The sequence below is a fragment of the Gorilla gorilla genome, chromosome 15 (assembly GCF_029281585.2).
Source record: "Gorilla gorilla gorilla isolate KB3781 chromosome 15, NHGRI_mGorGor1-v2.1_pri, whole genome shotgun sequence".
NCBI lineage: Eukaryota > Metazoa > Chordata > Mammalia > Primates > Hominidae > Gorilla > Gorilla gorilla.
Window position 1 is genome coordinate 77,573,558 of NC_073239.2, and position 14,997 is coordinate 77,588,554.

Below are 14,997 nucleotides of genomic sequence, written 5' to 3' on the forward strand. Positions count from 1 at the left end.
GGAGCAGGGCGCCTGGGATGCGGCGGCGAAGCTGGCCCGGAGGGGGGCCCAGGCCTCACGCGCCCGGCTCTCTCCCAGCTCTCCTCCTCCTCCTTCTCGGGCTCAGAAAGCCTTCCAGCGGCGGCCCCAGCCCTCCCCCCCGCCTGTGCTGGGCTCCGCTTTCCCTCCATCAACTCCAAGCCGAATTCAATCCGAGAAGGCTCCTTTGAGCTTTTGTGTTTGCTGGGGGAGATGTGGGCGCAGGAGGGATCGCGTTACAACTTTCATTTCCTGAAATGTTTGAGGGAACATCCAGGGTTTTTATCCCCACATCAGGCCGGGCGATGGGCTCGAGTTTCAGGCCTTGTCACTCAGCTGTCACCAAACAAACGAAGCTCTCAGAGCCCAGGAGAGGGAGAGCTACCTGCTATTCATGACCCCTGGAGCAGGTGATCGCTCATGGGAAAAACAGGTAGAATTAATCATAGGACTGTTCTCTGTTTCCTCTCATTTTTGGCAGACCTGCCCACAGTGCGAAACCTATCAGCAAACAAATTAACTCTTTCTTGTCACCCAGGGGAACTAAAAATACGGTTTTAGAAAATAACTAAAACACACACGTTTCTCACCAAATGACAAAATGGGAGTTGGAAGGAACATCTTACATCCCGCCCTACCTTGCAATTTCTTAGTTTGTGGGATTCTCATCTTGGTAGGATTTAGAACTTGGGGAAACTGGTAGAGAATGAGGCATTCTCATGTTACCTGGTCCTACTACTGGATGGAGCCCCAGGTGTGGTCCCTGAACTCAGGTAGATTTCAACATCTCCTTCTTGGCTGGGTGTCAGTGCAGTTGGGCTTGATCCTACTAAAACAGAAAATCTCTACTCCAACAGGAATTTCTAAGAAATTTCTGTAAATTAGTGTGTTGCTTCCCCCAGCCTCTTCCCTAAGTCAATCATGTTGAGCATCCATGTTGGCTTCTGTGTTAGAAAATCCAAATGCTTTTGAAATCTCCCCATTCATTTCAATTCTAACTTAATCCTAACAGTTTTTTTTAAAAAAATTACTTCTTGCCTTAGTTGAACTAAGAAAGTTCAGCATACTGGTGTTGTTTTTGTAGATACTGTTTAATGGCTACTTATTAAATATTACAATACAAATTTCAAAGTGTACCTTTATTTTGTTTAGTTCTACTTTTCCCTTTTTTACATCTCTTTCCCTTCCCAAGAAAATAAAAATAAAGAAAGAAAGAAAAAGAGGAAATTCATCTGGACTTGCTTCTAAGATATATTGATACTGGAAAAGTTAGGCAAGATGGCTTGGGAATCTTCAACCAGACTGATTTTTTTTTTTTTTAAGTAGAAATATGGTAAGGGGCCAGTATTGTCATTCTGCCTTTCAGTTCTTCCATAAAAGTTTTGTGTGCGTGTGTGTGTGTGTGTGTGTGTGTGTGAGAGAGAGAGAGAGAGAGAGAGAGAGAGAGACAGACAGACAGACAGAGAGAGGAATCAGGAGATATACTGTATGTAAAATAATCCTCCTGGTCCTCTTCATGAAGATTTTGTCTGTTTATTTTTAAAATAGCCATTGGTTCCAGATTCCCAGAGCTGATTTTCTTAGATTAGCTATTTGTACTCAGAGGTAGAGCCCTGAGCAATATTATTCTTCAATTAAAATCAAGAACTTGACTTTAGGAGGAAGCATGTTATGTTTATATAACATCTGCAATGCATAGAAAATATTCACCACACATATCTGAAGACAAAGCTTCAATTGTTTAAATGTTCTTTTCACTTCATAGATACTAAGGCATGTTGATCTTCTATCGAGCTTAATTTTTTAAAAAGCTTGTTACCTACTTTCATCTCCAAGGCATTTTAAATAAATACAGAGCTAATGCTGTCTTCCTTGTAACTACCTCCTTGATTTAAAGGTAAAATTACCTTTTGTAAAGTATTGCAGGCTGCCATCTCACCCTCATAAATGTGCATTTTCTCTACAAGCACTCCACCAAGTCCCCACCACTACCAGTCCCCACCACTATCACAGGCAAAAGTGCTGCAAAAGTTAAGAGGAATATGACTGCATACAGAGTTTAATATAATAGCTGTGTGAAGGCCAACACAAAATGTCACAATTATGTGGGTTTGGTTTGGTTTGGTTTGTTGGCTCTTTTGGGGGGTGGAAGGGAAGAGGTAAGGAGGTGTTCACAATCCCATTGTCTTTTCCTGGTATTTAGACTATTTGGAAAACTGGCAACTCAAATTAAAACTGAAGTATTGCAAAGCAACTAAAGTTTTTCCTTGAGGAGGAAAAAAAGGAGAGTAGTTAAGTTTGTAAAAACACTTAATAACAAGAAAAGAACATCTAGAAGGTTGATTTTACAGGCATCCTGGCTGGCATCTGCAGATTTTCTACCAAGGATGTCTATGAAATGTTCTTTAACATTTCAATATTCTTTAAGAATCCTGACACTTAATGGCTTATGTCAGTAAAAATATGTAGTCTAGACTGTTTTTCCCCCCTTTAATATCCCACATGCATATCAGCTCAGGTCTTAAACCACCACCAACCCTCCACTGCTCCCCTCCCCCCCCCCCACCAAAGAATGTTTCTACTGTAAATAAGCCATGGCATTTTAAAACCAATAATCAATTTTAAATCACTAATTAAAATAAATTATATAGCAACTTAAAGTAAATTTGCCTTGTGTTAATCCACAAGTGTTTCTACTTGGGTCTACTTATGTCAGTCTCATAAAACACTGATCTTCTAAGTAGCATGGAAAGGACAGGGGACCAGATGAAGGGAGGTGGTACACATTTCCATGCCTTATTATAGTAACTAATTTCCATGCCTTATTATAGTAAGCAAAGAGCCAGAGTCTCTCTGTCTACTTATTTATCTTTTTAATGGCAACCACTAATGGCAGTAAAGAAGGGAGAGTACCCAATATCACCTAACCATACTTTAATTACAGTTGGGTAGCCACTTCAGGTAAGCTTAAGTATGTGTTAAATCTGAAGGTAACTGTTTTCTCTTTCCAAGATAAGATTGTTTGAGTTTTGGGTTTTAGGTTTTTGCTTGTTCCTGCATTTTTCTGTTTAATCACAAAAAAAAGAATGTTATTTCAAGAATATTTAACATATGGCAAAGGAAAACAGTGAGCACTCTCCCGAAAGGAGAGGGGAGGAGGGAAGATTCTCAGGTAGCAAAGCGGGAGGGAGCAAACCTTAAGGTGATGGGTTGGACTCTACCTGCTGAGAACTGGGGTCTCGGCTGTCCATTAACAAGTTAAAAGGCGAGAAACTTAAACTCCATTGGAGAAGAGACAGGCGTCCACGCGCCTCAAGCAGTCTCTTTCTCTTTGTTTTTAAACGCTACTGCAGTGTTGTTTCTCGCTGTCTGAAAGGACCACAGCGTCTAAAACCCTGATTGTCATCCTCAGTGGGAGAACAGGTTTCCAATTTCATCAGCTGGACCCAAGTTGTGTGTATGAGTACTTGGTTTAAAATATTAGAGAAAATGCAGCCTTTCCAGGGCAGCGCTTTTTCTGGGTAGACCAATAGCCAACAACTCGCCTATGATTTTGGCTATTTTTGTTCCTGGCTGGCTCACACCACTCGTATCTAACTCAACCCCTTTAGAGACTCTTCCAGGTGGAATTATTGGATTCGGTCAGAATGGGGGAGGGGCCACTATGCCCTTAAGAGGCTCAGAAGTGCCTACCTGGCTAAGGTCGCGGAACACGCGTGCAGGCGATGAGGCTGAGCCTTCGGGCCCCTCAGTGTGAATTGTCCATGGGGGCGAGGTGGGGACACACATTAGTGCGATGGCTTCGGGCAGCTGAAGGAGGTAGCCTCCGAGAGTTTGTAGAGTCCCCTCCAAGGGAAAGCTTGGAAAAAAGAGAAATGGAGCGGAGAGAGCACGTGGGCTACCAGCGACCACCCTCACCTTAAACCTAACCCACCTGTCCCTGTCAACGCCACCCTAACAAATCAGGGCAGAAGGTGAGCCGCGACAGCCTGACCCGAAGCGCGCTGCAGACCTAGGCTGGTGCCTTCCCCCTGGGGCCAGGGCTGTGCGTGGGGGACAAGGCCGCTGCTCGCCCTAGGGCCGCTGGCTAAGAAGGAAATACCTGACCTGGCCCCACCAAGAAAGTGGAGCTCCTCCACCCCCAGTTCTGCTGGAGACACTAGAAGCCAGGGCCCCTCTCTCTGCCGCGGGAAGTTCTAGCGACAAGCCCAGAAAGTGACGCCCTCTCTACCTGGCACCCCTCCTCAGAGTGCGCGGGTGAAGAGTTTGGGTCCGAAAACCAAAGCCAAGACCCCAGGAAGCGAAGAAGGAGACAGGAGGTGTCTGAAGCAAGAAGGGCACTGGAGAATCGGCAGCAGGGCCTAGGCCGCCTCCGAACCAGGATCCAAGGCCTGCGCCATCTGCCCTGTGCGGGAAGCGCGGGGCCTGGGAGCCAGGGAGCGCTCACACCTGCGGTCGGGCAGGAGGCGCAAGCGCTGCCAGGGCGGCTTTATCCTGCCGCCACAGGGAGGGGACCAGCCCGGGAGCCGAGTGTCCAGCGCCGCTCACGTGCTTCGCCTGGAGCTTAGCTCTCAGACTCCGAAGAGGGCGACTGAGACTTGGGCCTGGGAGTTGGCTTCGGGGTACCCAAGGCGACGACAGCTGAGTTGTACCACGAAGCTCAGGCCGAGGCCTCCTCCCTTGTCTGGCCTTCGAATCCATACTGGCAGCCTCTCCTCTCAGGCACTCCGCGGGCCGGACCACTAGGCCCCCTGCTCCTGGAGCTGCGCTATGATCCGGGTCTTGAGATGCGCGCGATTCTCTCTGAACCGGTGGAGAGGAGGCTCTGCCCCGCGCGGAGCAGAGGACAGCGGCGCCCGAGCTTCCCGCGCCTCTCCAGGGCCCAATGGCAAGAACAGCCTCCGGAGTGCGCGGATGACAGGAAAAGATCTTCAGTTCTTCTGCCGCTAGAGAAGCGCGGGATACAAGCCTCTATTGGATCCACAACCTGGAGTCCTGCCTTCGGACTTTGCCAAAGACTTGCAGGCGGTGGGGAGGCAGTAGGAAATGAAGCCCCCTCCAGCCTCAGCCGCCGCCGCCTTCGGTGCAGCAGCAGCAGCAGTGCCACTGCCACAGAGCAGAGGAAGGCCCGCTCCGCGCGAGTTCTGTGCCAGGTGTCCCATTGGCCCTCAGCGGACAAGGGAGAGCCGCTAATAAGGGTCGCTGCTCAGCAAACTCAGAGCTCATCCATAAGTGCCAACGCCACTGCCTCTTCCTGGAAGCTTCCACTCCGGCCCGGGGTCCGGCCCCAGCCACGCTGTCCTAGCCCAGAGAACAGGTTCAAGAACGGTGGTGCCCGGCCCCAGCGGTGCCCTTCTCCGTCCCTGTAGCTCGCTGGGCTCTTGAGCCCCTACCCACTAAGCCAAAAATTCGGGAACCGGGAGCCAAACCCCTTGGCCTCTGAGAATTTAGGAAGCTTCGTTTTCAGCCAAGAGGTCAAGGCGAGCAGACAGTGGGGACTCGAACAATCGCGTGTTTAGGTTTAAAACGTTAAAAAATAAACATCACCCGAGTGTTTTTTTTTTTCATTTCACTTGGCACAATGCTGTATGGTTTCGTCCTACAAACTATTTATAAGCCGTTGTTCATTACTTTTGGCTACCGTTATGACATCTGTAGAGGAGAAACGAAAAGTGGCTTTAGATTCAGTTAAACTGCGACGCCCAGAAGGTAAACTGGAGGTCCCTTAACAGCTGGTTCTCGAAGATTTCCTCGAGGGAAGAAAAAAATATGGTTAGTTTCCCCTAATGATCTCTCTGAAATGATTGCCAAAAAAACTCAAAGCAATATCCAGCTTTCTCGCCTCCTCCTGCTCGCCCCTTTTACCCAGACTGAGCCAAGGATGGCGGAAGGAGGCACATTGTGCAATTTCTTATTAAACACATCTGGAATATGCGCGCTCTGGATTTAGTGCCAGGGGTTTTACAAAGAGTTTATGACTGTGACAGAAAATTGTCCTTTTAACAAGTTTACAAGCAGTAATCACGGTGGCTTTTACAGGACCAGCCCTCTTGCTCCTCGCCGGATCTGCAGACATTTCCAAGATTCACCAACTAAGGGAGCAGGAAGTGGGCCGGGACGCCCTGCGAGACACAACTTCCACGAGCCTAAAATTATCCCAAGCGGAGCTGGGAGAGTGGGGGGTAGTCACCGGAGTAGGAAGAGACGGCATGTAAGAAATTAAAGTAATTGGCCCTTCCTATTTTCCAGAGAGATTTCCGCAGCGTCCTTTGAAGCCTGTCAGGGTCATTGAAAGCTATCTTTGTGCAGGGTGTTTGTTTTGGGGAGTGAATGTGAAGAATGTGAGGAGATTCCCTATGAGAGCCCCTCCTGCAGAGGGTGGCATTTCTCCGTGGCCCAAGACAGGGAGAATAAACACCCTAGTGACTTAAATAAACACCGACTTAATGATCCAAAACACTAACAAGGGAGATTGGGACCCTGAGCTCCCAAACCAAATGATGGTCTCTGAGTGGCTGTGTGCACATCTGTCCATCACTGAGGGGAAAAACGACTTTATAAGTAAAAGTGTGTACAGTTAAGTACAGTGACCATTTCTCCCTGGAACTCAAAGCTACTTGACAGTTTTAAAAAATAAGAAGGCCTTGATTTCCCCAAGCACACCTCAGTTTTCTAGACCAGAACAGAAATAGGAAAGAGTAAGAAAGAAATAATATATTAATGGTGACACTTATAGATGGGAAAAAATCAAAATTATGAAACTGTCATGTCAGAAAATAAATAGATTCTCCCTGGGGAACAATATTTTACAAAGCACAAGCAAGCCAATCCTGTTATCCTGAGTAGAATTTTAATAAATAATGCCATTTGTTTCACTAATTTTAAAAGCTAAATACAGAAGATACATCATTTTGCCCCAGGCAAAAATAATATGGAGCCTACATGATTACTGGGATTTTTCTAGACACCATCCGGCAGCACTGCAAAAGAGCTCCTGTCCTGCTGGTCTGCTTTCTATTTGTACAAATTAATTCACAATGTTTCTATCCTTGTTCTCCTTCCCTTTTTTGTCTTCAAGCAGATAAATTATTTTTACTTTCACAGTCTTGTCATAAACTTGTTAACACAAAAGAGCTTAGTTAACATATGAATGCTGTGAAGAGATAGTGGTAAACAAAATTGCATATCTAAATAATAGAAGTTAATAAATACCCCAAGGCTAAATTCACTCTTTCTGTCATATAATTAATCTAGTTATTACTCTTGGTTCAGATGACGGCCTTCAAAGTACCCTGCAATTCACAGCCACCATTAAGTAAGAAAGAAAAATATATTTAAAAAAAAAAATAGGGCCCAATGACAGCAATACACCACTCACCTTTCAGAAACAGAATCATACTCCTGGTGTTCTACTAAGTTTTAATTTAGACTGCTTTAGGTACAATAGAAAAGAAACCTGAAAACACATGCTGTTTTAGTAACAAATACCAGGTTGCCAGATTCGTTGGCATACCTTTGCAAACTAGAAACTAGAAACAGGAGAAACCCTTTACAGGAGTAGGCTACAGATATGAAAGCTTTGAGGGCATGAGTAATGGCATTCAGGAAAGTGTTTTTTCACATTGGTACATCTTTAGAGTTTGTCATTTAAAAAAAAACCCCAAGAAAACAAACAACAACCAAAAAATCCCACTAAATTTGACAAAAATAGTTGCATTACTAATGGTCACGTCTATTTCTGTCTCACATAGAGAGCATTAAGACATTTAGGCACTTGTTTTTTCCTCCTAATACTGGTCTTTTATTTTAATCTACATTAAATTGTTTAACACTAAATATGAAAAATGTAAACTTAATTTTTCCTCATCAAAGAAAGTTATAGATTGTATTTTTCCTGTTCACCTTAAGAATGTAATCAGTTCTTCTGAGCCTGGAGGCTCTTATTTTCACTATTTTTATCTCCCTTTCTCTTTCTCTTTCCATTTCCTTTCCCTCTTCACATTTCTCCATATATAAATTAAAAGGAAATAATGAAAATCCAGTTGATTTGCAATTCCCATTCATTGAAAAAAAAAGAAAGGCTGCTGAAACAGGCGTATCAGTTGCCCAGAACTCAGACTGGGTGCCTGGGTGCTTTTGTTTGTTTGGGTTTTTTTTTCTCCCCCCTGATTTCTGCATTGGGAAGGAAAATGCAAAAGTGGAAAGAGTTGGAGAGAAGAGGGAGATTAAGCTTGAGATCGCTGTTGGTTTTGATTTTTAAAAAGATATTTGTGAAAGTCCACCATTCCTTTATGCGCAAAGAACTCCAGAAACAAGCTGCAAAAATGTTCCTGATTTCTATTTACAAGTGTCCCTAGTCGCTGCAGTGGTTGCTGCTCCAGGAATCCCTTCGAGGCCCCAGTCCCTCCCCACTTAGGACCCCAAGTCCACCAGACTGGAGGTGAGGGGGCCGAGCAGAGAGTCTTGGAGCTGATGCTGGTGGGTCTGCAGGCCGTGACTGGGCTGCGAGGCTGTTAAGCCCGGGAGAGAATAGTTTGAGCTCCTGGCGTGGCCCATATTGCCCTGCAGCAGAAGGACCGAGTTCTGGTCTGGACTTTGGGGAGGTGAGAATTCCTCTTCTGAGCTGGACATGAGCGGCTTGCCCCCTTCCAGAGGAGAGAGTTGGTTCTGCTTGTTGGAGGAGGAGTTATTGTTTTCGGTGTTCTCCCTAAGAAATAGAGGACAACACCATATGGTTAAAAAAAAAAAAAAAAAAGTAGGTTAAAAAAAAAGTGTGAGATGGAGGGAGGGGAGCTGGAAGGAGGAAAGGGCCATTGTGCAATCTGTCACCAACCCAAATGGAGGAGCTCTACCCTTCCACCCATCCCCAAGGGTAATGGGGGAGGTGAGGAGTCAGAGGAACCTGGAGAAATGGAGAGCTACGGACAGAGCCTCCGGTTAGGAGCCAGGTCCTTTTCTCTTCCAGATTTCAGAAAGTGATAGATTAGCAGTGATAGCAGTGATAGATAAAACATACAAAATATATGTTTTAAATTTTGTTCAAGCAGTTACATTTAAATACATATAAACTAGCAACATATTTAAATGTAACTGAAAATCGTTCAATAAATAGATATTGGTGATAAAGAAATGATAGAGGACAGAGTCCAATGCACAAATGTTTGGGGTGAATCAAGTCCATTGCCTTGTTCGCATATGAGGAGACAAACATCCCGTTTTCCTGCCCCAGCCCAGAGTTGGTGGTTTTGCAGACACAGAACAGGTCATGGGAAGTGGTGCCCAGCGCGGCCCAGTGACCTGAGTAAACACAGGGAGCGCAGCCAGTCTCTGATTTCATCTGGAGTCGGCCCTCGGGCCTGGCTTATAGGACGGCCGTTTTGCAACTAAAGGCTAACTGCAACCATACAATCCCTGTTCCTGTGTTACCTGCTAACTCTTCAGCCCTTCGTGTCCCCCTCTCAAACTTCCTACCAACACCCACCCCAACCCATCCTTTCTGGGCAGAGGAAACTTCGCCGCCCCGCACAGGCTGCCAGCGGGCGCCGCGCGCTGGGACGTCAGTCCCGGCACTCGGTACCGGTTAACTTCAGGATTTCGCTTCCCTCGCCGCTTCCGCCTTCCGAGTGCTCGTCAGTCCTCCCGACTCCTAGCGCCTGTCTGTCTCCTTTCTTTCTCCTTATCCTCACAGTCTCTGTCTCCCGACAAGCCCATTTCAGCAGAATTTATCCTGGCTCTGGTTTTCCACCAAGACAAGAAAGGAAGCAAGATCTTCGGCCCCTAGTCTTGGAAGCGAACAAAGGAAAACCTAACCGGCCCCTGCGCTCAGGTTTTCCCCCAAACTCTTTGGCTTCGCGGAGAGCTCTCCCCGCCACAGCCACCTCCCCACCGTCCTTCTGAATCTCTGTCCGAAACTCTATAGAGAACAGAAGGAGCCTGCCCAGGTGGCCGAAGGTGTTGCCCCGAGGTGGGGGAAGGTAGAGACCAATTTTTAAAATATTGCCTTGTGAGCTCCAGTGCGAGAGAGGGCTGCGACTGGAGACCCTTTCCTCGTCTGGTCATGCGGCGCGGTCAGCCAGACCGACGGGCTGCAGTGCCGGGCCACGCGCGAGCGAGCACGGCGAGGATCAACCCTTTCTTAATTTGGGGCGCCGGGGAGTAGATGCAGCGCCAACTCTCCCCAAAGCTCTCTTTTTGTTGTATCTTTAAAAGACTCCTCCCTTTGTCCAGCTAGTGACAAATGAAGCAGGCTACCTCTAAACCAAAAGACTATCAAGCGAGAGCTGTGGAGAACCGGGCGGGAGTGGGGGCAGAGCCAATGTCTCAGGCCAGCTTCACCCCTCTGGGGAGCAAGAGGAGAGAGGTTCGCGAACCTCAGCTCCCACCAAACCCCTTTCCTTGCGACACCAATCAACATTTCACTGCCCGTTGATTTAGAAACTCACTCTCCACCCACCACTCATAGCCGCGGCCAGCCAGGGAGGCATGAAGACCAAACCTAGCGCCAATATTTCCCGACACTCACATCCCAGAGAAACCCACGCGCGGGTGCTCAAAGCAAATGAGGCCCCATCCTTAGCAAGGAACCTCAGAGTTCATGAACTTTCGCTGCAGCGCCGCGGAGGGCCTGCGCGCCGCCCCGTGGACGGGCTCCGGCCGGCGGGGAGGACTTGGTGGCTGGTGCCTGCGGGGGCGGGAGGGGGCGGAGGAGAAAGGACGGCTTCCTGGGGTCGCCCGAGTCGCGGGAAGCACGCCGCGTACCTTTCCTTGGCCTCCGCGGCCCGGTCTCTTTGCCTCCGGTTCTTAAACCAGTTGCTGACCTGGGTGGTGGTGAGGCCGGTGGCCTCGGCCAGCTCCCGCTTCTCACGCGGCGATGGGTAGGGATTGTGCGCGTACCACTCCCGCAGGACACCCCTCGACTTCTCCTTGAAGCAGTAGCTGGTCTCCTCGCCGTCCCAGATGGTGCGCGGCAGTGGAAATTTTCGGCGCACCCGATATTTGCCCACGGCGCCCAAGGGTCGGCCGCGCAGCTTCTCGGCCTCCACGTAATGCGCCTTCAGCCACAGTTGCTGCAGTTTGGGGTGGTTGTGAGGCGAGAACTGGTGGCTCTCCAGGATCTTGTAGAGCTCACGGAAGTTGCCGCGGTGGAAGGCGACCACCGCCTTGGCCTTGAGTACGCTCTCGTTCTTGTGCAGGTGGTCGCAGGCGGGCAGTGACCACAGGAACCTGCCCAGGCGCTCCAGGTTTCCGCCTTGCTGCAGAACCTCGCACACGCACGCCACTTGCTCCTGCGTAAAGCCAAACGACGGCAGCATCGACATGGCTGGGGCCTGCCGGGGCGCACGGCCCAGGCGCACGCGGCAGGGAGCAGAGCCGAGAGGCAGGGGGCGGCGGCCGCAGGGAGGGGGGCGCGGCTGTTCCTAACCTCCTCCTTAGGCTTTGCAAAGGCGAAAACCGGAGTCGGAACTTGGCGGTGGGCGGCCAAGGAAGAGAAGGCGGAGGAGTAGGGGACGTTCTGGACACGGAACGGCCGGCGCACTGCACTCAGTAGCCTTTAAGGCCTTGCTGCCTCCGACCTCCCGCCCGGTGGATGCTGCTAGTTGCCGGGGAACTTGGTTTCTGTTCTCCCCGCAGCGACCTTAAAGCGCGCAGCGTCCCCGGCACGCTGATTGGCTGCCGGCGGCGCCTATCCGGGGCTGGCCAGCCAGCGCGCCGCCCGGCTGGGCAGAGAGGCCGCACCGCCCAGCGCGGGGAGGGCGAGGCTGCGGAGCTGGGGGTTGGGGGTGTTGCCGGGGCTGCGCGGGTAGGGAGTGGTGGGAGGAGAAGGAAGAGGAAAGGTGGGAAGCCAGTTGGGGTCTGAGGGAGCTGCGCTGCGGAGGTGTGGGGAGGTAGGGAGTGGGTGAGCGCGTCAGGACCCTGCAACGCGGGACCCGTCGCCGGTATCACCTAAGGGGAGTCGCGCACGACTCCGCACAAATCAATGACTCCAAACCTTAATTCCTCCCCCTCTCCCTCCGTACTCTTGTCCTCATCCCTTGCAGACTTGCCCTCTCCCGGCGAGCTCATATTTAATTACTTTAATGTTGGAATGAATAAATAATGGATTGATGAATAGCTAATGGAACGCGATAAATAATTCAAGAGCAGACCAGGGTCCGCGCATGCAGCCTCTGGAAGAGTGGCTTCTCTTCGGGTTGGCTTCAGCTCGAGGAGTCCAACCCTATTTCCTCCTCCCTCCCCCCAACTCCCACTGTCCTCCCCCCACTGCTGCACACCACCCTCCAAAGGGCACAAGTACTCCCAGTCGGACAGCGTTTCCCTCGTTCACAAAAGACCTCCATGATTTGAGACCAGGCAGAGAGCTGTTTAGAGCATACTTGCTGAGCACCTAGAGACTCCGAGCGTTCATTTGTGATTTGGTATCTTAATGTTCTGCGATTGAAACCAGCAGGTTCCTGAAGCTTCTGGACTCAATTTCCCCATCTGTGCGGTTGTGTTTTGCAGTGCCACCTCTGCTACTGAGGAATGCCGAGAGGCTTTACTTGCTATTAGCAAAAATGCTTTGGGAACCTCGTACGAAAGGCGCTGGATGTGGTGTAAATTAAATAAAACTGTGCCCGGCTCCAATAACCGTCCGGTTGTAATATAATCCTTACCCTGCTCTGAGAGGGACACTGCCCTCAAAGCGAGAACGACAGCGGCTCCAAGAAGATTAAATAAAGAGGGGTGTGTGTGTGTGTGTGTGTGTGTGTGTGTGTGTGTGTGTGTGTGTGTTGCAATGCTGGCCTATTTTGCTGCCAGGGAATGAGAGATGCACTGCAATTTAAGTCCCATCATCTGCTGTTTTGTTTATGTGTGGAGAATGCTTAGTAAAACTGCACAAACAAATGAAGTTGTAATTATCTTAAGCCTCATTTGCACACTTAGTTCCAAAGCAATTATTAAAAAGATTTTGAAAACAATTAGCCTCTCTAAACAAAGATAATCTATTGTCAGTAGCTGAGACTAGCAGGAGATAAGAACAATGCGTGGAGATAAGGGAAGCCAAATGGTGGAAGGAGAGTGACTTTATGACTATACTTATCTCTGATTAGATAAGTTCAAAACAGAATTCTAAGTACACTTCAAAAATGCTTTTGATTTCAATGTGCCCTCTTAGTGAGTGGTGAAGAACAAACTGTAGACTCCTTAAACTGGCTTGTCTTCTTCAAATATGTTTTGATTCCTTTAGCCAAAGAGCCCAGCACTACAGAACCTTTTGCATATTGAGATGCAAGTGGGAGAAGGAGAAGCAGTGTCTGGGTTTCCCCTTTTATTATTAATATGGTTTTAAAATGATGCACCCAGTACAGTGCACCCTGCAACATACATTCTAAACTCATAAAGGGTTCCCACCTCAGGACTGCCACGTGGGAGATTCCAAGTAGACAGGAAGCTGCTTCTCTGCTGAACATAATGCTTTCTGCATCCTTGAAACTCTTGCTTATTCCATGCAATTAGATCTTGGAAGCAGATGCTGATATTTCATTACCTTAGGCTTTTTTTTAAAAAATGCATTTAATAGGTGTGCATTCTTTCAAAAGAGCCTCTGCCATATAGTATGCCCAATGACTTTCTAAACTGGAAGCCTGGCACTCCTAAACCCAGAGCCATGTCTGGTAATTTCCTCTCACTGTCTTATTTTAGTGCTTATGATGTTTCACATGAAGTCTTAAGGAGCTGCAGTGCCCTCCCAGAAGGAATGTCTCTGCTTGAAACAGTCCTTATTGACATGGCAGCTGTGTGAGGACCGGAACGGAGGCTTAAACCCGGCTCTAAAAAATCAGTTAATACCCTAAAGTCTGGAGCAAGTGCGCACAATTACAATGGGGGGAGGGTCTTTAAGCACAACCACGTCTCTTAAAAGACAAACAGTATGTTGAGTATGGGGTGTGCTTTGTAATTAACAATTTTGTATAAGGAAATGAGGCATAGCCTGCACAAATAAGGGCAGGTATAAATTTACAGAGGATGACAGCAGAGAGATGGCAATTAGACACAAATAGGACCACCTTTTTTTCCCGGCTTCCTCCAGATCTACCTGCCCATTTCTTTTTATCTGTCTTCAAAAGGAACCAGGACGTACTATACATTGCCGTCATCTGGGAAGACGACGTGTAGAAGGTGTGATTGCGGGAACCCGGGCAGAAAAGAGGTGCTCTTCCTCGGAGGCCGTGACTGGGCCGGCCAACATTTTTCCTCCCGCTTAATCCAATAGATCGTGTAACTGGAAAGGGAAAGTGCTATGCGCTTTATACCAAGGAGTCTACCTGCTATTTCGATCCCTCGGTTAGGGGAACCAATTGTTATAAATGTTAATTATTGGCTCGGATATATAAGGTTTCCCAAAATGGAACCTTTCACTGAAAACCGCTGGAAGAGGTAAAATGACATGAATTTACAAACCACCTAAACCAAATGATCCATTTTAAATCGCACACAGAAAGGTTTGAGTTGTTCTCGTAACATAAAACCTTTGCTGTCAATGCAAATCGCACGAAAAGCAGAGATGCGTTGGAGATTTAAAGGAAATGAGCAACTCTAGCCAGCCGGCTGCTGCCCTCGCTGCAGCGCGGCTCGGGAGGGAACACCGCTGGCAAGGAGCGCCCGATGCTAGGTTTCGGCTCTCCAGTGCCTCTCTGTGCAGGTAACGGCCGCGTGCGCATTAGTCGATGAAAAAGCATTCAGTGGGACAGCATTAGCTGTTGCTAGGGTTTCTCGGCTGGGTTGACAGGCCTTGATGCAAACACCCCTAGCTGGGACCCACTTGTTTCCCTTCTGGCTTGGAGCAAGATACTTTGGGGCTCCCGGGCCGCTTTCTTGGAATTCTTTCACCATCCAGAACGACGGTGAGGATTCTACTCTACCTACAAATATTTGGAAAGGGAGGGCATAGAGAGGTGTTTCTTCAATAAATTCGTGTCATCGCTCTGGGGCAGTGCG

The 14,997-nt window shown here is 48.4% G+C and overlaps 1 protein-coding gene across 1 annotated transcript; it reads right to left on the bottom strand.

Annotated features, from left to right (window-relative positions):
• Positions 1–6,846: 6,846 nt before the first annotated feature.
• Positions 6,847–11,741, bottom strand: SIX1 (SIX homeobox 1). The gene is made up of 2 exons (XM_004055260.5): positions 10,777–11,741; positions 6,847–8,725 (listed from the first exon to the last, which is right to left on the bottom strand). Exons 1-2 carry the CDS (start codon positions 11,334–11,336, stop codon positions 8,431–8,433), a joined length of 855 nt encoding a protein of 284 aa, XP_004055308.1. The 5' UTR covers positions 11,337–11,741; the 3' UTR covers positions 6,847–8,430.
• Positions 11,742–14,997: the final 3,256 nt, after the last annotated feature.

Bases quoted from the DNA above. Each gene is read 5' to 3' on its own strand.
- SIX1 (XM_004055260.5), bottom strand. From the start codon at position 11,336: ATGTCGATGCTGCCGTCGTTTGGCTTTACGCAGGAGCAAGTGGCGTGC. The intron at 8,726-10,776 runs GTACGCGGCGTG...TCTATTTCTTAG, and splicing joins GCCGCGGAGGCCAAGGAAAG to GGAGAACACCGAAAACAATA.